This window comes from Pieris brassicae, chromosome 3 (assembly GCF_905147105.1).
Source record: "Pieris brassicae chromosome 3, ilPieBrab1.1, whole genome shotgun sequence".
NCBI classification, from domain to species: Eukaryota; Metazoa; Arthropoda; class Insecta; order Lepidoptera; family Pieridae; genus Pieris; species Pieris brassicae.
In genome coordinates, this window is record NC_059667.1 from 15300424 (window position 1) to 15327777 (window position 27354).

The following is a 27354-nucleotide window of genomic DNA, read 5'->3' on the forward strand; positions in this document are numbered from 1 at the left end:
CCTCCATTATATATTGTCATGTCATTGTGCTGTCAGACAGAATTTGGAGAAATTTATTTTATACATTCAAAAACCTCTTTTGATTATTAGTTTCTTATAGAATAATAAAGTATAATAGTAATTTATAGGATCGACTCAGACCTGCTTAACGTACCTATTTGTAAATTCGGGTTTCAGTTAGTTATGTTACGTAAGCCGCATTATGCAAGTACACGTTTAAGTGCACTGAAGAAGCACAGTGGAGCTAGACAGAGACTTTTATCTGTTTAATTAAATGCAAGCGTTGTATTTTAAAACTTAGTAGTTTCAAAGCTCTGAAAGCCTTTGTGATTATGCCCGACGTTTAAAAAGAAATTGAAACAGAGTTGATATTTTATTTCGTTGTTCTGTCATTATATATAACTAGCGGACCCGACAGACGTTGTCCTGTCTTATGTATGAATATTGATTTCGAATTGCTATAATTACCTAAAAACGCTTTATGATATACAACATTCTTTGTTTGTTTTTACCTGGCGCTTATATAAATAGTTTTGTTGGTATTCCGACATGAGAATAGGCGACATATAACTGGCCTGTGAAAAACATGGATTTTTAAGATTAAACAAGTAGCAACTGTAATTATTTTATATGTATTTTATCAACTAATAACTCCGATCGAAGCATTTGTTTTCAACGATATAATTTTTTCTCTCTTTGACGAAAGTTGCAGCACGCATTCTATCTTTGTAATGTCAAACGCCATAAGGTTACATGAAAGAAGATTGAGTTGTAAAAGCGCTATGCACTGAAAAATAAATTTTCTATAGTAACAAAAGTCATGATTACTTCATATGGTGGTTTACTTAACCACCATATTAAATCAACACATCAAAAAAAGAATTAGCGAAATCGCTCCAGCCGTTCACGCGTGATGCCGTGACCAAGGGAAATAGGGATTCATTTATATATATATATAGATTATAATTATTGAGATTTGACTTAATTGTTATATTTATAGCATAATATCTTGACATAAGCAAAGCATTAAACGTTAATTTCTAAAAGTCGTAAAGAGTTGCGCACAAAACTTGAAATTAATTTACACGTCCTCATCCGTTACCTAATCTACAATTCAATACACTAGTTTACACTCATAGTAATCTTTTTGTCAATTAAACTGCATTTTGTGATGTGTACTTTATCATCAGTTAGTTATGTTATTAATTAAGAGATGAAATTTTATTCCAGAAATATTCTGCATAAGAAAATCTCACTTTTCACAACAACAATATCTACTTATGATGTTTTACCTTCGAAGTACAAGCGAGTATTACATGCATACGCAACAGATATAAATCAGTCAATGTTGAACTATTTAATTTATTAGTTTGCGGTTATTTATTAATAGGGCAAAGTTTTATCTTCATTTTCACTTATTTCGCGGTATAATTTACACATTAACATACATATTTTTCAATTACTTAAGTATAAATTGAACAAAAGTTAAGTTGCACAAAATATGTATTTTTTAACTTTAAATATTTTATGAAAGAAATACACATTAGTCATACCTTTAAATTCCTTATTGTAATAGGTATGAGCTTTATTATTGTTGTTTCATAAAAAAGTAATAATAAATGTCTTTTTATTCACTATATCGTCGATAAGAAATAAAATAAAGTATCTTACTTTAAATTGTTTAATAATTTATTTATATTTACATCCATATACTCTTTTTAATATTCTATACGTGTGCAAAAATTCAATCGTCTTTCTTGACAAATAAAAATCGATTTTTGATATGAAACAGAACTCGATTTTCCATGGTTGGAGGGTGGGAGTAGTCAGAGAGATGTCTGTTCTCGTCGCCTCGAGTCGCTTTAAGGACCTATCTATAATCTGTCCGAACAAGATTGGGACGGCTCCTTCTTTGCATCCTACCCTTGGGCGTCTATTTGCTTTTCATTGGGTGTTCCGAATGCCATTGCTAACTGTTGCCGAGGCGAAAGTCTGGGCTGAAGCATCGTCATCTTACAATGCAAATACCGGTGAACTCAAAAAGTAGAGCACATTTTCAAGGCCTCCATTTTACCACTGTACAAGAAGGATGACTCATTGCCTCAATCCGCGAAGAAAAAAGCAGACTTTTTAGGTTGCCTCTTTGCGTCCAACTCGACCTTGCAACAAAAAGAATCCAGGGCAGTCACCACTGACAATAGCCACCGGTGTGATGCTTCGATGCCGGAGTAGCAGCAACTTTGCAGATAGCATCTGCAAAGTTTTATCCTCTTTGGACATTCATAAGTTAAGCGAGCCTTATAGCATTTCCCCAATTGATCGGAGTCGCTGGCGGTAAGTCTGGACATAGCAAAAGCTTTCGATCGGCAATGTGCGTATGATGACACTAAATGTTTCAAAAACGTTCAAAATCATATAACTTTATTCTCTGGTCCGTAGAATTTTGGAACATGATAGTTTTGGAATACGATAGACGCCGCTTGATTGACATTATCTTTGTCTTCAAAATTTTAAATTACTGGATTACCAAATCTTTGAAATCAATTTAATTTTCAACAAAGAAACACATCAGACCTTTTTTTAATTTCGGGCGGTGAGGACCAAATGCTTCTCTAAACATATCTCTATCTAGAGTAAACGACGCTTTGAGAATATGCGAGGCTGATCTATTTTACGATAGTCTCTATGTATTCTGACGTAAGATGCTGCCTTTCTTAAGTCACCAAGTACAACTGCAAGGAAGAAATATATAAATTGTTTAATTGCATATTTGATTTAATATTTGTATTTCTTAATTATTTCCTTATATAGTTTATTGTCCTTTATTTTTATTGTATTATTTATTTACTCTTTTATAATTGTAATGATTTCCTTTTAATGTTGTGCACTCGTGTGTTTTTTTTGTACACATTTAAATATACAAAGGAAACATCATACATAGTAATAATTTGGGACACAATTACTAAATTTAAAATGCAATGTAAAAACGCCTATAAATATTTTTTTGTTATTTTTCATATACAGATTTTAGTACGAACCTAGTCATTTTGTTAAATTTTCATGACTTTATATATATTATAATAGTCTACGGTTATGTATGAAATAAGTTATTTTCTATTTCTGTAAAACAAAAAAAAATTGCAGTCCCAGCCTTCTCAGACTGCTAGTAAATCCGCCGAATCATGACGATTTTATTTAGTAAATTAGCCTTGTTTTATAAGTTTAGTGCAGTGGTATATATAAGTGTTCTCCTAGAGTCATTTAAAAGACACAATGCGGTCGCATGAAAAATTAACGTTATTTTTATTATTTGGAGAAGTGGTTGAGATGTCAATTCCAAATCAAATGGTGTCATTCAAACGGTAAACAAAAAATATCACCTATTCCATATTATGACTATGACAGAAAATAAATTTATGTTTATATGATATCATGAGTTCAAGCTAATACCAGTCAAGTCAAGTTCAAGTAATAAATTTAATAATGTAGCCAGGTTTCTAAAGAAAACGTTATTTATTAAGTACTATTGCATAGCAGATGCAGGATAAAATTAGATATTCAATAACCGCTTGGGAAGGGGGTGAAAGATCCGCCATTTTCGACTTTGTTTGGCCGAGGGCTGAAGTATAGGTAACCGAGGGGGACCACGCATGCGCACACTGCACCCGCACCCTGTCTGTAGGGCCGGGACCTTATGTGATGTCAAAAAACAAGTTATTCTTTCCTCTCATTCCATTAACCTAGTACGTCTTAATAAGGTATTAATTACTAACGCCCTAATTTGCACGTTACAGTGAAATATCCGCAATCGGTGGCCTGCAGTCCGTGAATATCGCGACTCGCGAACAATGAGTGTCTGATCATTCAGTGGCTTGTGACGTTATTTCTATTCATAAAGGCATGAGGAGTACATTCATTCAAGTGTGCTTGAACTATTGTAAGTATGTAAAGAACTATTATGTTTAACTATTGACGTGTTCAGTGCTCGCCGTGCGGTTTGACGGCGAAAATATAATGGGATGACAGGAAATACAGATTCATGGAAAAGGTTTGGCGTCGAGTTGGTCTCCATTCCTCCCGCAAGAAAAGGGATGGAAGTGGAACCAGCACAGAAGTGACGTCATCCGCCCCGCCGGAGGCTGAGTATCAGAATATCCATACGCTACGAACAGCTGATTTGATACGTCAGAGGCAGGGAGAGGAAAAGTCGACTTTGCGGTCGTCGTACATTATAAGAAACGGGGATAACTTTATTCTCGTTGAGAGAAGACGCCGTAGACGACGCAGAAGTGGTACTAGAGCCTCATCTGGAGGAAGACATCATACACCACCCGTCGAGGAGACAAATACTCGCACAGAACAAAAGCGGCGCCCTCCTGCAAAGTTGAAAATTTTTGGAATTCAATGGCCTTTACATTCGAGTGATTCGAGGTGAGTAATAAAATGTAAATTAAGAATCTTTTAATTATCGAAATACCTAGACTACTACTAGGTTTATGCTGTTTGGTGTCAATATTATCCACAGAATTCAGTTCTTAACATATAAATACGGTCGTTCACTCTTACACAGTCACACAATCTAATATGCTCATAAAACTTATCGCGCCATATTTAAACCAGTTGTAGACTTTTTTTAAATAAATCATAATAAATATTTTGGTCAAAATACTACAATAATTGTATTATATACATATTTGCCTCACAAAAGTTTTGTTTACGGGATATTTACGTACTGCCTGTATGTCGCAAACCATAGTATAACAAAAACAATATTTAAAAATATATATTTTATTATAAATAAAAATACAATGTAACTCGACTATCACGTATTTACCACCAGGTGTGAGAAAGTAGTTACGTTTGATTGTTGTTGGTCAAAAGGACGTTATAATATGAAGTACCAAGCCGTGTCTCAACACGTATTCGACTAGATGCTGTGGCCAATCACAACCGAACGGAGAGCACAATCGTTTTGTCTCTCGTTTTACATTCCCCCCACCCCCTGAGTAGGTTTGAGAGGTTTTACATTTAAATTTATTACATTTACAAATAATTTTCACCTATGTATTAAGTCACTTTCTAGTTATAAGTATAAGTCAATATATATATAGTTCTCAGTTGGATACTTAATATTCATATATATCTTCTTTGCAACGTAACAAAATCATAGCACCCCGTGTATTTACAAGGGTCAAACGATTTTATTGGAATCGCTATATTGCAGGCACACTTCAATTGCTCGACGGTTTTGCCGCGGTCGGCGCTCGCGGGAGGACAACGAACTTTACCGTTCCAACAGCTTTAAGTTCGAGAGGTTTGCTCGGGAACCACCCGCCGACGAGTTTAGAACTAGCTCACAGGTAGAGTTGCTGCAATTTATAATTATGTTTTTTTTTTAAATTATGTTTGCTACTATAATAATATAAAGCGGTATGCACAACAATTTAAGTATAATATAAAGAAGATAATAAAATACAATATGAGTATATTAAATCCTACGATTTCAACAGCTCCGTAATTGATAACGTTTTATGAGGTGCTTTTGCGACTGAAAAACTCTAAAAAAGAGGGCGTAGTTCTGTATGATTTTATACCCAAACATGAATTTTATTCAATGACTTTATGCTTATTTAGGTACTACATCTTTTGAAATCAATACATTACCAGGCAATTTCAAAAACTTTACAGTACTTAAAGTGAAATGACAATATGGTTTTCTGTTTAAGAGACTTAATATTTTAGAGATACTAATTAAAGCTTGTGTATATGTCACAGTTTAGGTTGTAGTATTTGTTATTGTCTTTTACAACAAACGATCAGAGATATCGCTGCCCGAGTCAGATTCTGGAACTTATTCTTTAATAAAATAAAAAAATATATTGTATAATGTGTGAGGTCGTTCTTAAATAATTAAAGGTTTATTTTAAGCGGCCATTGGCCAGTTTTTCTAGACTAGCCTCACTTTTTCACTTCAGTATGAAAGCCTCACCTACTTATCTAAATGAGCTATCAGTGAAAAGGATATGTTTACATACCGCTCGCTTTCATAGTAACTTCCTGTTTCAAGACATTGCACTAATAGAAATTTTGTAGGAAATCTCATCAATCAATCATCAATAAAATATTTTTTTAATATTGGCCAGAATCTTATTTTTGAATCAAAACTATAAAATAAATTATTTTTACTTTCGTGGATCTAACCACTATCGTATAGACAACGGATAACTATTTATTATAGTTCATAGTTTCAGACATTTTGTCCAGATTAATGTACCAGAAAATACCTGATGAAATGTTTTTTAAGATAAATGTAATTGTTTTGCGATATGAATGGCCTTACAATAGATTATGGGGACACGAAATAGACATAAACTATTTTGTAATAATTGAGTTTTTAATTTCTTATACTTAATAATAGTACATGGTAAACTGTCAAGATTCTCATAATGTATAGAACATATTGTCACATAAATGATTAAGAATGTTTAATATACTTTGTTTGCTACAGCGACATCTATGCGTCAATATTGAAACCACGTTAAGTAAGTTGTAGTATATAATTCATCTTCCTAAAAACCACTCTGTTTGAGAATGCGTATCACAGATGGCGGTATTTTCGAATTGGAAATATTTATATAATATTATTTTTAAATGCGTTCTTTTACTTACTATCACTACTTTAACCACAAATTATTGTTATTTTTTTATTTTGATTGTTATTTTTTTTCATTTTGATTGTTATAAAACATTTCTAGACAATCAAAATATTATCACAGCAAACTAGTATTTCTAATTCCCAGTTGGGGCGTTGAAACTGTTATCCGATAATATCCCCATATTTTGTGGGATTGGGACATAAATAATGGGCACGCGTTACACTCAGGGGGTCATTAATTGCATCAAGTCTTACTAATGTTACTTTATGCATTATTTGCATAAATACTATTGCTTATTTTCTAATGGAACCAATATGAAAATCGTAAAGTAGCATAATTGGACAATAAAATTTTTATACATTTATATTTTTGTATACATTTTCATATTGTAAGTTATGTTCTTATTATGATCTCACTTAAATAAATAAAAATTACGAAAAAACATATAGTAATTTTTAAAATGTATATGCGAAACTAGTACTTCATGCAGATTGAACGGTGAAAGAATCAAAATCTACGGTGTGTCAGATCAAAAGAGTCATACATACTATACTAGACTCTACTTTCCTATAAAGAAACATGATCAAGTAAACATAAACAAAAATTTAAAGCCTAGTTAAGACTTGTACACAGGGTTGTAGCGCCACTTTTTTTTATAACTTGCGTCCCTCGTAAAAACGACTTTACTTTACATGATTATTATACAATAAATTACAAAAAATTGCACAGCTCAGAGACCGTACAGAAAAAAATCCATAGATTTGTTTAACTGAACTATTTCAGCGTTCGATTAATACAACGTTGGACACCCTAATTCAATTATGGATCTAATGTATCATTTTATCCTCGTTACTGCTGTGATTGGCTCATCAACATACTAATGTGTAGCAGATGTACGGCCAGACTGAAAGAAATGTACAATTTATCGACTTAATAATATATAGTATGTAAGTCCTGTAAGAGAGCATAAGACGGACACATTTCTACTCCTGTTTTTTATCCTGATCTTATTTATTTAATCTACTCAAACAACGCTTATCTAGAAGCATGCTGGAGTTTCGCCCCTTTGTTGTTGACGCTAGGTGCCGCACTGCACGATTTTTCGGTGGTTCATCGTTTCTTATTAAAATTGCAAAGGAGTGGAACTTCTGGCCCCCTTCTATCTTCCTAGACAGTTTAATATGGGTTCATTTTAGCGCCAATTAAATAGGCCTGGTGTGCCATCATTTGCATCCGGTGGGATTGTGCCGTAACGTCTGTCCAGTTCTGAATAAAAAACTAATACATCAGACAAAGAAGACAGAGGGTGTAGGCCGAGAGAAAAGGCCGGGGTAAAAAACTGTCGGTACTCTTCAAAAATATCAAATCATCATACAAAATTACTATGGCAAACAGAAGAAACCAGAAAGGAGGGAGATACGGTTATTTGTATTAAATTACAAAACTGGACTGCGAGAGTCCAGTTTCCGGCAGCCTTGACGTATGAGCCAGTCATCGTTTTACTCAACCATATTTGAGGGAATTAAATGACCTGCCACAGTCACCGCTCCAGTCACATTTGAGCAAGCATGGCTTCTCTGGCTTCCCAGTTAATAATACTAAACGCATACCATGCATCTCCCTTCCTCCAGGCTCAACAAGCTGGCACGAAGAAACAGCACCACAAGTGGTGCCGAAATGTCATGCGCAGTGGCATGGCACACAAATATAATAAAACAAATAGAATTAAAGGCTGCGACTCAGATTTTTATTTTACGACTGACATGCAAACGTCCTGGTGTTGAGGATGTACCTGTGCAGTGGTAGACATTGAACTTTAAATGACCCATGTGCTTGTTTGCCTTCTGTCCCATTAAAAAAACCATTTTAGCCTGACCATAATATTAGGTCCTTACATATGAAATTGGCGTGTTGTATGGGAGGAACAAAAAGTCGAATATTTTTCAATATAATATATTTAATTAATCAAAGTATGAACCATTGTTTTCTATGCACTTTTGCCATCTCATAGGTAGTTCATTGATCCCTTTACTAAAAAAACCAGTCGGACGGGAATCAATAAAATCTGTGAAGGCCATTTGGACTGCCCCATCAGAGTTAAATTTTTTCCCTTGCAAGAAGTTGTCCAAATTTCGAAAAAAATGGTAATCTGTTGGAGCAAGGTCCGGGGAGTACGGAGGATGTCTTAGACATTCCAATTGAAGCTCTTCTAATTTGGTAGCCGTCTGTTGTGCAGTGTGTGGTCTAGCGTTGTCGTGAAGTAGCAGTGGCGTGGAGCGATTAACCAGCCTAGGTTGTTTAGCCGATCAGAAATTTATCAGAAAAATGATTGAAATGTTTGGCTTCGAGTTTGCTTTGGAAGTAACAATACATTTTGTGCTAGATTTATCAATGAAGCAATAAAGTTTTCATATTTTGGCAGTATTTAAGTCTTGTAGTTTTGCAATATGTCACTGTTTAACGTTACCTTATTTATTTGAAAATATCATATATTTCACCTGTCGGAAGTTTACGACGGATGTATATGTGTTATTTAAAATTGTCTTTATATATTATACAAGATTTCAAAACTAAAGAATAAAGCTGCTTTCAAACTTTTGTTGGATAGACATATTGGCCACAGATCACATTCGTATCTTTGATCATTTTATTTCATTTGACCATCACCTAGATCATCCTTCTGTTCTCGGTTGATTTGTTGGTTACGGAGAGCGTACAAGCAAGTGTTAGATGCGCGGCAGGATATCCATTGGTGCACAGTCGTGGATCGAATCTACGATCACAGAGACGAGAGTCGCTCGCTTCTAGTCTAACTAGACCAGTGCTCCAAGTCACTATGATTATGTAAAATATTTATGGGTCATAAACAAATCCAGTATGAAGTAAAGAAAAAGATAAAATATTCATGGCAACAACAATATCAAAGCATTAATTTGTACCGATAACTAGATATTTTCATTATTAACTGTCCACAGAAAAGACTACAAAATTCACAGAAAAAATAATATTGTCTTTTGTTAAAATAGCTTTTACACATTAAGAAAAAACACTTTTTGAACGGATTAAAGCTATGTATTATTATTAAAAAATTATAATTATTTACATAATTCTAAATTTTAAATTTTCACCGTTTTTCGTCACCGTGACCACGAACGCTGAAAAGCACGCGAAACGTCGGAATTTTAGGTAGGTAGTCGTAAGGTTGTATAATCAAGTCGTCTTCATCGCTGCCGTTTGTGTGTAACGGCTGAACACGTTGTGGAGGACAAATTACATTTGAATCATCAGAGTCTGATAGGGAAGTGAAGGGGAATCCTGAGAAACTGTTTCTTCTTCAGGTGTAACCAGATTTGACCTATAAGTAACTGTAGAAGCATTGGCTGTGTCTCCACTTCTCGGAGATATATTTCTTACGTCAGCTAAACTCGCGTGACTATGTGATCGCGTATCATCGAATGGAACCTTTATCTGTCCAATTTCCAATAAATTTTATATCTCAAGATAATAAAGTTTATATCTCAAGTTAATAAAGTTTTTGTCTCAATTTAATATGCTTTATTTCTCAAGTTAATAAAGTTTATATTTCAATTTAAGTTAGGCACAGATCATCAGTAACTGACCACAGAAAAGTTTGTCCACGGAAGGGTAAACCAATCAAAACAAGCGTTATAACACGTGACATTTATATGTTAGCTCATAACGAACCTAGTTTTTGAAAATGGACGCCAATAACAATCGATATAAATATATTTACGTATATTTCAATAAAACACTTACCGTACTATCGACGTCACAGAAAAGTGGCAACCATCTTTGACATTAAAGTAAAACAATTACTAATAAGCGAGATTTCTATTTTTATAGACAGAGCTCTTGCATACTCATGGACTAAGCTATAATTGAACTGACAGGTTGAAATAAAGCCAGCTAAAATAAATATTCTAAGGTTGCATTCCAATTATCGACTGCTCAGAACCAAATTTATTTGGACCACGGAAGTAGTGGCGGTTCCGATAACAACTTGTTTATGTATCATAATTCGCAGGAATTTAGTTTAAATATTATGTAGCAGTGGAAAACAATATTTTGATTATTTGAATAACAAATACAATATTCGATGTATTTCAAATTTTAAATTATTATAATTTAATTTTGTTCATGAAGTTCGAAACCTAGGAAAGGAACGGTCCACGGAAAGGTACCAAATGGATGTTTTTATTTTAATATTTTTAAAAGTAATAATACGAATGTAAGTATTGCCATGCATGGCAGTCATATGTACTAATAGTCAATAATTGAAGGTAATATATGGCGGATTTTCATTGTTTTAGTTAATTTTGAGATAACTCACACATTTTTTAAATGTTCTGTTTATGACCCTTAAACTACTTTTTAATCATACAATAATCAACTTAAGTAAATAAGAACATATTTCGTAGTTTTTAATTAGATTTAATGATCCCTTCGGCCGTGCGGTAATCAAGTTCCGTTTCCGGATAACTGTAATTGAAAATGTCGAACGGTGTGATGTTCATTTTCCACTAATTAATCGTCCTGATGACATTGCAACCCTTGGGCTTGCCGTCTGTGTCCCCTCCATAGATAGATTTATTAGTCTAGATATACCTATCTAAAGCCTTTTCAAATAAACAAAGTTAGATTTTTTTTTCAAATTTCATCGTAAATGCTCGCATCATTATTCTGCGTTTTTAACTTTTGTTATAGAAATCTGCCCAATTTAAATATTTGCTAATATCTCTTGGTATTTGACTACAATTTTACATTAAGATGGTGACCGTGGCAGTGTAGATTTACTTTTTAGAAGGTTAGGGCTAGAACGCAATCTTTAACTTTTCTGATTCACGAATTTATTAACATTTGGTAGTTGGAATAAAATGTAAACTGCCATCCATAGACACATAGAACGAGGCTCGCAAGTGCGTTATAGCTCTATAAAGCAATTGCTTTTAATTTAATTAATTTAAAATAGTAAATCGTGGATGTAGTACAAAGATGTTTTCCTCCGTTGAGTAATTTATTTTACGAGTTATTATTTTGTACCAAAAAGGTAAAACCATTATTTATGATTACAGACGTAACATTTTTATTAATCAATACAAGATTGGCTAATAAAATAAAGGACTAAATCTAAAGCACCAACACATTAATAACAATTCGTTATATAAATGTTAATATAACTTGCCACTTTTTTACAATATATCACAAAATCACAGTTCAGAGATCTCTTGCAGCACAGAACCTTTGAAAACCCTCTTGATAATTGTACTATAAACCTTAAATATCTATTGAATGTTTTGTCCTTACCACTCTTCTGACATTTCGGAATAAATAAAATATGTATAATATTTTACAACTACGCATAGTCAATGTTTTTTAAAATATAACATTCTAGTAACACAGGACATGAGGACATCGTTTCAATAAGCCAAACTATCAACCTTATATACTTACCAACTCAAAACTATTATGAATCAATAAGTCGTAAATCGAATGTCGGATCCCCGTACAAGCCAAAGTGTGCGTTAATCACTAAGTCGGATGTTTATAAATGCTCGTTTATGTTAACTTTATAATATATTGCACATCTAAAGAATAAATCAATACAATAATCTGTGAGAGTTATTATGAATGAATTAAAAAAAACTGCACAATCAGTCATATCAAACTAACAATGAAAAACAACAAAATTATTTAGTATGTTATGTTCTATGTTAGTATCTCAAAACTTATAATCTTAGAACTCCCTCACATTATAGAGGCACTGTGCCTTTAAAAATATAATCACTTCATATAACATAACCCTTTTATATGTACGTTACGTAAAAAAATCTTTTGAACCTCATGTAACCGTATACTCGTATTATTGAACCTATCAGGACAATAACTTCATTTTATCTATATTAATTCTAAAATAACGCGATAAAATAAAATCTCAGTGTCTATAATTGTAACTTGGGATGGTTTTACTTAAATAAAAAAAGCTCGGAATATGATTTAATGTTAAAAAAAACGCAGCGAAACCTTTTCTCGGAATTCACTCAACATTCAACAAGGTTTGTTGGCCTCATAATTAATCTTTGCGAGTTTTAGTCAATTGTTTAATAAATAAGTATTCAAATTCAATCAAAGTATGTTGAAGGACCTTTAAAAATTGAGATGTCATTTTAATTTTAATCAGGTTTATGATGACAAAAATGAAAAATGATTTTTTTTTAGATTGAGATAATAAAATGAATTTTAATAAACTATCACAAATTATAACAAATAAAGTCAAGAAAAACACATTTTGAACGGATTGAAGCTATGTATTATTATTAAAAATCAATCTTCAATCCGTTTAAAAAGTGTTTTTCTTAATGTGTAAAAGCTATGTTAACATAACACAATACTAAATAAAGTCACATTTATATATTATATTTTTATACTTTTTGCGATAATGCCTTAGTACGTATTGTTTTAACAATGTAAATACGGTCATTGCAGTGGCAAATTATACAATCGTATGGATCACGTCTAGAAATCCCTAAGCTTAATCCGACTGTTTCCTATGAAAATCCGTGTAAATTACGTTCTACGATATTGACAAAGTTTCCTACTACGGCGGCGAATAAAGTTAGTTGGTAGCCTTTATTGCTACGAGTAATTTAGCTGAATAAAACAAAGGTCATTTTTTGTTTAGTGATAAAAACAGTCGCTTTCTTTAAACAAACCTGAGTCATTATCTACTAATAGGATCTGTCACTTACCATTTTACGTACGGTACGAGTAAAAAAGATATCATATAAACTTAAAAAATAGAAGGGAAAAAAGAAATTTGACACGTGTAATTATAATAAAGCGTATTTAGGGTTCATATAGGTTAAAAATAAACAAATATTTACAGCCTCCTTTACCGTAACCACCGAATCAGCACTTCTGCTTTTTTAGCAGTTGTTATTACTGGTGCATGTCTAAATTCGTAAACAAAAGTATTCGTATCGAAATATCTAATTATATTACTCTTTACAGCCCAACTTTGATCGTTAAGGTTGTTAGGGCTAATCGTATCCATATAACACTTCATACACTCCGCAAAACCGCTCATAAATGATTATCTTTTGTTTATAGACTTGATAAATAAAACTTCCACATAAAATGGGAAGGATAAAGTTTAATGTTTACGCTGTGAAACTTTTGCGATGCAATATAAGTTATTATTTGACGTTGTAGTTTTATCTCTTTGAAGTAATATAGGTTCTTTAACTTTAAGTCAACTAGCCAATTTCATTAACAGTTTTGTTGAGCACTAGCGCCTCGGCTTCACATAGGCCATTTAAACCTTTCTATTGGATCACTCGAAATATTTTTGACTTTTTCGCGAATATATAGACGCATAGACACGGTAGAAGATTTGTTAGACATGCTTTCCACTAGAACTTTATATATCTCTCGTCGATGAAGCAGCGTTCGTAAGAATTATTTTCGCTCGCCGATAAAGTCTTTTCATTTATATTATATTACCCATTAAATTCACAAATAACTTGGCTTTATAATGGTAAAGTTTTTAAAATCCAAATATAACCCTCTAAAACCTAACAAACTTTATCTCTTTATAATATTAGTATATGTAAAATACAAATGATTTTCACTTACGATTCAAAACTTTATACATTCACTAACAATATTAAAAACAACATCTCGACCTGTCTTATGCTGAAACGGACAGTATTCTTTTTGTGCAACAGTAGTTATTGTAAAACTGTAAGTGTTATGTAGAAATTATGATGTCAAGTACCGTTGATATGTCAAATTCTGCCTAGCTGCCCACAGGGAATCCTAGTGTGTGAAGCGGAGCTATTGCACTTTCTTTTTGAAATAAATTCCTTTGTTATTATGTAGAATAAAGTTATTTCTTCTCTTTTTTTCTTATTTAAATGTCTGAAATATGTTTGTATATATATTTTGTAAAATGTGTTTTTAAATATGCTTTGTCGAATGGTAAACATTATTATTATTTAAAATAGATAGTATTTATATTGAGAGAATGTACCAAGTGGACATCCATGGTCTCTTCCGGGATAGGCATGGTCTCATCGAGAAAAAGGCGTGACAATATAAATATGTAAAATAAATAACTATTTTTTAAAAGTATTTCGCAAGAAACAATAGCGGAGTTAGGTTTCTGAGAGTCACTAATAAACCGATAAACTTGTATTCCTACTGATGTATTTTTATATGGGTGTGTCATTTGTACTTTTATAATTTTCTCGTATTTTAAAGCATACATGTTTCAGGACTTATAGATCTGTGGCCATAGATCAGAATATGATAAATGAAATTTCATTACTTTACAGGACTTTAAGCAATGCAATTATTAAGAAATCTTGAAGCACTATTAAAATATGAAACACTCGATATATTAATAAGTCATACTGAGCACAAGTGTACTTATCATTGTCTGATCTATGACCACAGAAATATATCCTAAGACATAAGAAAACAGTCACTAGCTTGCGAGAAATGAAAAGAAAATCAAAATGCGGTTTCACTTTGATCCAAACATCGGTTGCATTAAAATTTACATACTTTCTGTTTATTTCGTTTCCCACTTTGATGTCCTTTTCAACGTGGCTTCTGACTTTGAGGGAATCGATCGGTCTAACTTGTTTATGCTAAACATAACTGAGTTTGTGGCTTTGAGTTTCTCTTACTGTATCATCTTAATGGGATGATATTGTAGAAGGTTTTAAATCCAATTTAGAGCTTCAATGTACTTTATTGTGAAACCAGCTTAGTAAAATATAATGCTTAATTCTAACAACCACCTTATTTTAGCTTAGATATCATTTCCTTTATAACAAATTTGCGATCCGCCCCGGCTTACACGAACAACCCTGACCCGTAAACCTTCAAAATTTTCGTAAACCTTCCTCGTGAGCCATTCTGATATTGGTAAAAACCGCAAACAATTCCGTTTTTATGTTTATTGCCTACAGACAATAATGATATGAATGTATAATATAAAAGTTATATGGTGACGCTGACTGTTTTGTAGCCATTTTCACGTTCTTACCAATCAATCCGTTTGAGTTCGCTTCATAGCGTCTAATTACCAGAAAGAGAGTCACAGCCAGCCGGAACTAGCAGGCGGGCGATCGTTGTTTCCAAAATGATTTCTTGATAGTTAGAACTTACCCACATTTACATTACATCAAGGCAGCCAGTCCATCAAGGTCATTATCATTAGTTATAGTATCATTAGTCCTTAGACTTTAGCTGAACTAATTTTGTCGTCCTCAGCTTCGAGCATGTAAGGCTCAACGGCCAGTAAGAAAATATTACTTAACTTTTTCGTGTGCTTTATAACTTTGCAGCAATAAATGAGACCCCTTTATAACAACGGATTCACGCAGTCAAGGGAGTTAATGTCTGTTTTTGACTTTTTAGTTTATTGTTCTTTTTAATGACGAATGTATTATAGTGGCTGAAAGAGGCTTTAGTGCAGCCTGTCTATGACAGGTTAATATTCTGATGGTGCGATATATGCGTTCAAATATTCAGCTTTATATGTAGAGAAATATGTTTTTAACTTCTGGCGTTATATGTTAAGTTCTATTGTTCGTAGACATCTTCGATATAAACTAAAATTAATTAAATTACAAATATATTTATTACATTAATCTTTGCAGGACAGTTATCGAGGCTTCTAGAAAGTAATCAATGCATACTTGTTTAGAGAAAGCTAGCTCTTTCTACGTGAACACAATTTCATCTTGGGGTGTGTATGAAGGTTTGGGCCATGGGCCACATATAGCTACTAATTGGTTTGTGTCTGGATATATATGAGGCATGTCGGTATAATGTAAATTACCTAAGCTGCACTATAAAAACTATTTTAGTGTGAAAAATTTCCTCCTCCATATTTGAAGGCCCGCGTGACTAAAACATTTGTTTTGTCATACAAGGTTAAGGCTTACAAACTTTATTCTAAGGTCATTGATCTCTGGAGCTTTTTTACCATAAAGCACTCGTGAAGGTACATTTATAAATGTGTACATATGTTTGTTTCACGGAAAAAACGATGTCATATTGATAGAACGTAGATTAAAGTATAAACGTATAATTTTATAAAAAACCTATATTCACGAAGTGCATTAGCCAAAGAACTTAAAAATTCATAGACAACCTCCCTAATACTCTGCGGAGATGTTTTAATTAAATATTCCTTCCAACTATTCCAAAACAGATTTTTCAGAAATTAATGAGAGTGCTGGTTAATGATACCTTAAGTAATTGAGTTTTTTCTAGGAATGTTATTGGAATTGGGGTGTAAAATATCCCGAAGCGTTTCTGATTATTCAGAGAAGGGTGAAAGTTAATGTGATAGAAAGAATCGTGATACGAATTGCGAGGCGTCAATTTTTTTAAGGTCAGACAGAAGTGTAATTAATATCTTCAGACACTTAGATTATATATCTGATAAAAAATCACGTGAATTTCAGTGTATATAAATCCATACATAAAATAAGAGGTTTGTAAGTAAAAGAGTAAACTATGTAATTTAAAATATTTAAGCAAATCAAACTGTAGTCCCGGTTCATATTTATTCATAATTCATAAGTAAATTTGAAGAAACTTGAAAATTAGAAATATTTTGCTCAGCAAAGTACATTTTTATTTACCGTTTTGTCATTAAAGAAATCTTCTAGTGAAAGCAGTTAAATGCAATAAACGTCATAATAAACATATTAAAGAATATTTGAGACAAACTAAATATAGAAAGTAACTGTATTTATTCGATACAGTGCAAATCGTCTACGCAAACAATACCGTTGTTTAGAAATTCGTGAATGTTTAATGAGGAGGTAGATTTCGGCTTAATTAAGCATCAAATAAAAAACATGCAATTTGAATAACAAACGTTCCCCGTCTGTGGACGAGTTTGACTTAAGTTTTTGATTCAAACGCTGCGAATTGGATTTTGTAATTAAGTTTAAATTATATTTTCAACGTATTAAAGAGCTTTGATGTCATAATTGTTTTATTAACTTTTGTCTTATACGGAGCGTCCCAAAGTTATGGGACATGAAGGGAAAGTACCTTAAATATCGTAGTTTGGGTATTTTACTGGAAGAAGACTTTATGTTATTTTTAAAAGTAAAGAATTCTGCATTCAGAGACTTTCTAAAAAGTACTTGCCTCGTCTGGGAGTCGAACCGACTTAAATGTAAAAAAAAACACCCCTACTTTTATGATGTCAATCGAAAGAATGGCCAAAAACTAATGACTCTTCTCGAGTAACATAGATTTTAATTGAAATTAATCATTTTAGTCAAATTAAAATCATATATGAAACTGCCGTAGTCAATTAAGTGGATATTTTTTTGTTAATTTTAATGAGTTCGCTGCCTGCTGATTTTCTTATCATTTTATGGTGAATACTCGATATGATATGGCACAATTCTGTTTGTAACTCGCCCACGTTCTCGTATCGCTTTTCCCCAAAAGAGGAAATTTAATGGTGTAAGGTCCCCCGGACCTTAGATCCCGGCCATCTTATCAGTCCATTCGTACCAATCCAAGTAGCAAAACATTCATTTAGAAAATCTGCTGCTCTCCGACTACTATGAGCCGAAGCTTCATCACTTATTCCAGGATACGTGAAAGATATGCTATACAATTTTTTTAGAAAGTCTTTAAATGCAGAATTACTAAGTTTTAAAAATAACATAAAGTTTTATTCCAGTAAACGATACTTAAGGTACGTTCTACGATATTAAAGGTACTTTCCCTTCATGTCCCACAATTTTGTGACGTCCTGTATAAGTAAGAGTATATATAAACGCAGACACTTTGGCACCTGCAACTCCGATGGGCTTATAGCTGTTTTGCCAGCCGTTGATGGAGTGGTACGTTCTTCAAGGTCCTTCAATGTTGTATCATTGTCACGATTTGAACCTGAAAATACCCATTTTCCCTCAAATAGAATCTACGAAAACCCAACTGTATTTAGCGTTATGTGACGACTATCAAAATATAACGAAAATTTCGTATAAATGGATGGTTAGATTATAATTACTTATTATCTAATCAACGATATTTTAATATTTATATGAATTATCCTCCACTTATCAATCATACAGAAACACCTAACATATGATGGCGTATTAAGGACGTATTACATTTTTTATAAAATAATTGATAAATTTTCTACAAGTATAATATATCTCATCGTAAAAACGCGGAAATAATAAAATTCATAGAAGGATTAAAAATGATTACAAAACCCCAAAATATTTCAAAAGAATATACGTAATGTATTTATTAGATAATATGAATTTGTAAACAAATTCAAGGATTCAGACTTACTGTATATGGTACTATCAGTAGAATGTAATACAATTATATTTAATAGGGTATCTGTGGCTGAGTTCGCGGAATGCAACTGCTACACGCTTTCGACTCTGATAGTGAAATTACTGCGTGCTATACTAATTTGTTGTATTTTATAGTTTTCTTTTTGAAAATATAGTAATGAAGAAATTAGTATAACTTCTATAGACAATTCAATATAATTAATATTCAACTGTGTTCATTCAAAATGAATGTTGTTGACAAAGTTGTTCATTCTTGATATTCAACAATAGAACGAGTAAATATGATTGAATTATTTTTAAACTGGTTTATTTAGGTCAGTCAGTTAGTATAATAGATCAGTCAATTTTCACATAAAGATATTAGACGAAACAACTGTTTAATTTTTCATAAGTTGAACGTTAAAATTCCATAAACATTTATACAAAAACACTACGTTACCTAATATTATATACCTAACATTAGTAAATGCATTTTGGAAAACTATTTACAAAATTAATCACATTTCAACCAATTTATAAATATGCTGGAGGTAAATAGCTTTTCATAGAAGGTCCTGCCCGTCCCAAGGGGGGTAAACTGTCAGACTGAAAAGTTTTTACGTGTCTTTGCTGGGATTCCGCGTAATGATTCAGATTTTGACCGGAATTTCTTTGTCGTTGAAGAACTTTATAATTCTTTATCATACCTTGTAATTCTTCTTGTTGTTGATTCACTGTTCTATGAGTATTACTTTCGTGTTCAACCCTTTCACCGCTTTCCCGTTTATCTTCACGTAAAGGAATGAAGTTGGGTGAGGGTTTGTTTTGATAATTATTGCTACTTAGAGATTTGGGCTTCGTCTTTGCAAGTTCGAAATGATTTTTCATCGCGATGTAATTGAGTACATCGTTCATGTCTAGTTTTTTCTGTAAAGTTTTTAACTCTTTTTGCGGCTTAATAAGAGATTGAATGTGTTTAGGCTTTTCAATCTTAACTTCATTTTTAAAACTATTTTTCTCTTCCTTAGGTTCGGCCTCATATTTTTCTACGATTTCTTCTTTTTTACTACGAAAAATATTCTTTAAAAATATGTTCTCTTGAAGTAATTCTTCCATGCTTTTTTCTGTGGTTGTGGTTGATTGATCTTTTGCAAAAGTAATTGGTCTAAAACTACTGTTTTCTTCAGTTTTTGTTATGTCGGTGGATTGTATGTTATTGAAAGTACTATATTGAAAAGGAGATGCCGTTGTGGTTCTGCTGATATCATTAAATGTCTGCCAATAACTACTCGGTGGTATGCTTAAATTTTGCTGATTTGTGTTGTGTCTTTCATTATTAATGAAATGTAAGTCAATCGATTTCGTAACCTTTTCGGGTTCATATGCCAGTTCTTCATAATCATAGGACCGTGTTACTATTTGATTAGGTGGTAGAAAATGTTGCTGTCGAATTAAGCCTGTGTAAGGATTTGGCGTTTGATTTTTTGTTTGAATTTTAATTTCTTCATTATATTTGTTATTATTGTTAATGCTCTCGGTTGATGTAGTGTATACATGTTCTGTTCTTAAGGTAGAATAGCCATTGCTAATTTCCGGTTGAGCTTGTATATTATTCATGTTTTTAAAATCCTGGTTATTATTTGCATATGAGTACATATTGCTCTTTGGAGTCGAATATTCGATTTGCTGGTGTTCATTTTCATTATAATTCTTCATTGTACTTGTGACAAAATTAGGAGCTTTAGTCACTATTGAATTTGGTGTAGATGTCGGAAAGGTTTTTAAACTATTATCATATACTGCTCCTCCATTTTGAACTAAAAATTGTCTTTGAATCATATCTGTGTATTGCTGCGGAGTCATGTCATTAAAGTTTATAATAACGTCATCTCCTTCAGCAAATGATCGTGATATTGTATTTTTGTTTGGATTTTGTTCAGCGTTATTTACATTCATTCCGTATTGCCACCTCCAAAACGGTTTGTTTTCTTGATCCATATCTCTTGAATTAGCCTCATAGTTCATAATTTGTGGCAGTGTTTGTTTTTCTACTGATATTGTCCTTGATGGTGATTGTTGCGATTGTGACGTTGAAGATGGATTCCGAGTACCCTGTGAAGCTGAAAATGTTATTTGTGGCGATATTGGGATTGATTTGGCTTTACTTAATTCCACAGCTATATCAAAGTTTGTTTTTGGTATGTGAGAAGGTGCTGCTGTTACAATTTGATTATTTTGTAAGTTAGAATTCTGTGTAAATCCAAATGAAAACGCTTCTGGAGTTTTTCCTGTAAATAATCCCCGAGTAGGTGCATAATGTGAGACCTTATCTGCTACGTTATTTTCGTTGTCTGAATCATTTTCCTCCCAAGAAGATCTCATGTTTGGAGGTCTTCTTGCTTCTTCAGCTAAGTTATACTGAACAGCTCTGTAAAAAAATAGGTTTTGGTCGTCTTCAATTGGAAACAAAAAAAAAATATTCAAATATAATATATTGATATTTATTACCTCTGTATGATCTCCGGTATTGGTGGTGGTGATGGTAGATGATCTCCACTGGCTCGATATCCATTAGAATCTGCTATGTAATGGACTGTATACGTTTGTCCATTATCGCCCACATAAGAGTATGAGCCTTCTACTACTTGTTCTTCTTTACCAGAGCCCATATTTTCCATGCGACTATGTTGCACGTAATGGGTCTGGTCTGCACCTAATGCTCTGTAGTAAAATAATTTACATTAAAACGAACTTGGAGTAATGAATTTAGTTGTATCTAAAAGAAATACACTTTAAAAATAATGTACTTACTCATAACTGAAACTACCATCTAAGTCCATTTCGTTGGAGAGACGTAGTATAGGAATAGATGGCTCTGTTGTCGATGAAAAGAATATATTGGGGAGTTGAGAAAATTGTGAGTTATATGATTTTGAATGGTCATTAACATCATTTCTCTGCAGTTCACTTGTTAATATCATGCGTCTAGAAGCTGTGTTTTGATTGAGCGGTTGTTGCGTTGTAACGTGTTGAAATAATGCTGGCTGTTTTCCGTCAATTCTATTTTGAGGGTTTTGTTCAAAACTGAACATTTTAGGAAGAGTTCTTATGTCTCTCCTTTCGTGCATCTGTTCAGTTACGTTTTTTGGTAATGATCCTTGATTTTGTTTAAATATAGGTTTTGGTGACGAAATTCGTATTTGGTGTTCATCGTCATCATCATCATCATCAAAGTTTGGTCTCATTGTAGAAGAAAATACAACTTGGTGTGCCGACGGGTAAACTGATGGTGCTTTTGTGGCACTCGGTGGCAAAAATTGGTATGGTAGTTTGTTCATGTCATTGACGGCAAAATACGGCATTGCCGTATGGGGTTCAGGTGGCAAATAAATTGAATTGTCTGAAACCATTATGCCTGAACTAGGTGTTTGAAATTGCGGTGGAAATGGAAATTGATCCTGTGTTCGTTGACATTTTGTAAGCACTCCCAGATTTGTTATTATAAGAAAATGTGTTACCTGAAATGATATAATAAATTCAGTATCCACCTGATTTGCATATTTATTGAGACACAAACACTTCCACTTACCAGCTTCATTTTAATTGAAGCTGTTTTTATTTTACAATAAAGCATCCGTCACACTGAAACACTGGTATAAAATAGACTGATAATGAAAATGAATTCCGAATACATTTATATGCACGCGATGTCCAGGCATTCGTGAAAATCTCGTGCGGATTGTTTTCTCCATCTCCAGCTTTAGATGTATCAGCGGAACTGAGATAATAAATAATTATCCTACTATTCTCTAATTTTTTGATGGTGATATCATTTCCCATTGTCCTATAAAATACGTGTGCTATAATCGTAATGCTGCGAAAATAATATATGGAAACATACAATACTTTCCAAGATGCCACTACCGGTTAAACAAAATCGAAAAGAGTTTAGTATAACCGATTGAAAAAATCCTGAAAGAGATTTAAAATTCAGTCAATCATCAGTCTCATAGTATTGTCGTGCCCGTGTAATATAAATAAATAATGCACACTATAATGCATATTTTATTTATATAAAAGCGCATAATTATTTTAAAGAAATGCACAGGCTTTGATAAATATTGATATTGCAAAAACAAAACACTACAAACAAAATGACACACGATCGTCTTTTTGTGGCCCTTGCTGTTTTATTAATTAAAAAGGGTATAACCGCAGCAAAGTTTATTTGAAAGGGAGATCCCGATATGTTTCGATAAATTGAACATTCTAAACAGAATCCGAGTTATTTCGATGCGTGATTCTGAAAGTGTTGCAGTTCTTATAACGACCAATGTCAATGACCCGTAAGACTGGTTTTTAAAAATATTGATATTCAAAGGGCGGCCTCGATTTTGATAAATTAGTAATCGGTACTTTTATTTTTACAAAATTAGTTTCGAACCTTTTTCGCAACTTATTTATTAACCCTTTAATAATGTTTGTTATGAACATTAAACACTAATAAGTTTTAGAGGTAATAAGAGTAAGAATATTTCTTGAATTCATTTAAACTTAATGAGTAAGAGGTAGTTTGGTTGGTTGTACTTGGAGACTGTATTTTATTAAGAAATTTTTCCTTTTTTTAGGTGTGAAAATAATCAGAGAATTACCTTCTGAAAATTTAAATAAATTTATTTAAAGGTAATTTTTGGGACTTACGTTGTATGTTCGCGTAAATCATTGAACTATTGAGCTAAATAAATAAAAGGAGTTTTGTTATATGAATCATTTATTAAAAGTAAATTAAATCTAGAACTGGCATCAAATATCAATATCACAAATGGTTTCGTCGCATGCAGATATCGAGTTCACAATTCATATCGTGAGCAAGATATCTGCTATTCCTTAATTATAGATTATCTCGTAAAAAGGCCTAAAATAGACCAAGACAACTAATCTGAGGTAACATTAAATTTGCGACTCGTAACCTACTTAACATCTGGTAACTACTTTCCGTATGATTGAGGAGGGTAGAAGTTTGGTTGTTCTTGAGGGTAGGTCTGTTGTTGGCTAGGGTAGCCTTGGTTTTGTTGTTGGCTAGGATAACCTACGTTTTGTTGTTGGCTAGGATAACCTTGATTTTGTTGTTGGCTAGGATAGCCTTGGTTCTGCTGTTGGCTAGGATAACCTTGGTTTTGTTGTTGGTTGGGATAGCCTTGTTGCCAGTTTTGCTGTTGTCCGGGGTAGGTTGCTTCTTGATTGGGGTATTTCTGTGGCGGTTGTGGTTTTGGCTGAGGTTGGGGCTGGGGTTTTATTTGGGTTGGTGGTTTGATTGGCTTGGGTGGATTTAGCACTTGCTCTTTGTTTTTCTCAGCTTGAGCTTGGGCGTTTTTGTCAATGGATCTGTGAAAAAAATAAAGTAATGAATAAAACACATGACTTAGATATATATCTACAAGTAACACAAATAAAAACATTGATTTTGCTTTATTATTTTATATCGTTTCTGGTATGATGTTAATCGTGATCCTAATTATAATTATATTTTATATGATATTTTTAATGTCTGACCTCTGACCTGTCTAAAAAAATATAATTCTTAGTACTTACTCCTGAATCGCTGGTGGAATAGGGTGGGGTGTTGGGAGGTGGGCTCCAGTTGCGTGGTAACCAGTATCGTCAGCCCAGTAGGTAACTGTGTATATTTTGCCATCAGCAGCTTTGAATGAGTACATGCCCTTTTTCACTACAATTTCATTCTCCGTGTTGGGGTTTAACACATAACCTTCCTCCATAACGTGAGTGCCGTCAGCAATTTCATATCTGTATCAAAATAGTAATATTAGTACTGTATCGCTGTATAAAAATGATGTATAATATATGTAAATGCATGATCTAAAAAAAATGCACCCATCGAACAATACACTTTCGCATTTTATTATTTGATATTTTTAAGATTAATAGATGTTTAATTAATTGTTTTATTTAAGTAACAAAATATATGACGTGGGAAAAGCAATGATTAAATTGAATCAGTTCAATTACACGTCCAGTACACGATTACACGTTACATTGGAAAGATGTAAAATGTCCGCATTTTTATTATAATTACACCTTAAGTGGTATGTAAATATTTTGACGTCGAACTTTGCATAAAAAAAGGTATTAGATAAAACGGTAGTTTCTAAAAGGATTTGGCCACATTTATTATTTATTTATTATACGTTTTATGCTTATTAAGCTCGCGAATACAGTTAAATTAGTTATAAAATAACCGGCTGTCTGTGGATATTTATGTCAAATGTATACAATAGCGTAAACCGTTACATACTAATATTGCTTTTTATAGATTTTTGTAATTTACAAGAGTGAAAAATTGTTTTAATTATTTACTAACGGTAAGTAATAAAATTGTTTAAAATTCGCTATACCATTAAATATAAGAAAAACGCTATGATCTTCTGTGAAATTTATATTCCACAAAAAAATACTTAAAAATGGCTAAATTTTATTTAGTTATACTTTAAAGTCAATTTCACACTCATATTGTTATACCCCTTAATTTATGGTGCGGTCGGTATAAATAAACCCGAGAAAGGATTTGGTCGTTACGACCACGCGTTTATTTCCTTTGCTAAATTAAAGCTACCACGAATAACCTTGAGCAGGAAAGTTCAGGTAAAAAGCTCCAGTCTAGATTTATTCAAGTCGGTCCGGACACAATTACGGAAATAACTACTAATTATATAAATGACTAACAAGAAAATATAAAATATTTCTCTCTTTTCATTTTAGTATAAACAAATAACATTCAATACAACTTTATTACAATTAAAACAAAACCTTTCGTATAATGTATGCTTAATAAACGTTTATATTGATTTTTCATTTAACAATCGTGAGTTTTTAACTCAAACACCTGAATCGCATTAAAATATATCTATATCTTGAATCTAAGTTCGTTCTCACGGTAAATATAATTAGCTTTTTGGGTAAGCGTTTAAAAAATAAACATGCAGTTACTTACTCGTATTTGTAGCTACCATTATCACCAATCGTGTGTTCGTTCTTTATAACTGGGATAGGTGTAGTGGTTGAAGAAGTGGATGCTGGAGCCTGAGGCCACGTGGACTGTACCGGAGCACTTGTGGTCCAAGCAGGTTGGACTGGGGCGCTGGTAGGCTTTTCCCAGTTGTTTGGTGGATAACCGTTATTCCATGAATCCTGGTTGTTCGACCAGTTGTTCTGAGGGTCTGGTTTGTTCCAGGTATCCTGATTGTTTGACCAATTGTTCTGGGGGTAACCTTGTGGGGTGTTGTAATTGTTTTGTGGTTGGTTGTAGTTGTTCTGAGGAGTATTTGAACCGTAGAACCTTGGTCGTACAACGCGTCGTTTAATTTTTCTTCTTGGCGTTTCGCTTATGACGACTGGTTTAGGTTCGACTTCCGTTGATGGCAATCCAAGCAAGCTCTCAATATTTTCTTCAGGCTTTATTTCGTCCGCTAACGAAATAGCAAGAAGTACGGCGAATATGCAAAGCTGTAACAATAGAAATGAATAATAGTAAAAATGGCAAAATAAAAGTTTTCTAATAAATGACTAACAAGGTAACAGACGTTGTAAAACAACATCTCATTAAAGTCTATGTTATAAATTATTTTATGTTAATTTTAGAATTAGTTTGTTCACTCGCACTTTTGACTAAATATTTAAATTTTAAGACATGAATAAATTCACTAAGCACTGTTCACTGAACGCCAAGGACTCACCAGTTTCATCTTGATGTCCTTCCGAGTCCGCGTCGTGTTCGAAACTGTGTCTGTTTGGGGTCCTCCGAGATTTTTATAGGAAAATCATCCTTCGTCCTCGCTGCTCATCATGGGCCTGACGACACATTGACCTCACAGATACCTAAATTTTGGAGTTAGGGAAACGCATTTAGTTCTAAAGATATGACATCATGATTTATTTTAGCGGATTAAATTTACAAAGCAGTGTTATATTATGAGCTTTTTGTTGGAATTGAATTTGGAATTGGTGAAATATCAAGTTTATTTCCATTTATAATTGAAAAAATCTCGCTAGTATCAATGAGTTGCAAGGTTAGTACAGTCATTCATAAATATCGTAGGAGTAAGAGTAAGTAGGTTAGGTAACGCGATAATATATGTGAATCAAACTAATTGATATAAAGGACAAATGTTAGTGAACTAAAAAAAAAATATCTGTTGTCTCAGAGTTAGTAGTCTTTTAACCAAGAGGTAAAGACGCGATTAGAAAAAAAATTACACTAGACATAATTAAGGTTGATCGTTTTAGTAATTGAGAAGCTATTAAAGATAGAGGATAACTTATTACTT

At 32.9% G+C, this 27354-nt stretch overlaps 2 protein-coding genes across 2 annotated transcripts in view; one reads left to right on the forward strand and one right to left on the reverse strand.

The window, feature by feature from the left end:
- Window positions 1-3690: 3690 nt before the first annotated feature.
- LOC123706652 (serine/arginine repetitive matrix protein 1) overlaps window positions 3691-27354 on the forward strand; it is a 128692-nt gene continuing 105028 nt past the window's right edge. Inside the window, exons 1-2 of the mRNA XM_045655930.1 lie at window positions 3691-4431; window positions 5225-5360. Of these exons, the coding sequence (XP_045511886.1) occupies window positions 4040-4431; window positions 5225-5360 (528 nt within the window). The 5' untranslated portion in view covers window positions 3691-4039. The remainder of the gene's footprint in view (window positions 4432-5224; window positions 5361-27354) is intronic.
- LOC123706653 (serine protease/ABC transporter B family protein tagB-like) lies at window positions 23771-26796 on the reverse strand. The gene is made up of 4 exons (XM_045655932.1): window positions 26764-26796; window positions 26022-26533; window positions 24605-24817; window positions 23771-24397 (listed from the first exon to the last, which is right to left on the reverse strand). The coding sequence occupies exons 1-4, from the start codon at window positions 26770-26772 to the stop codon at window positions 24001-24003; spliced, it is 1131 nt and encodes a 376-aa protein (XP_045511888.1). The 5' UTR covers window positions 26773-26796; the 3' UTR covers window positions 23771-24000.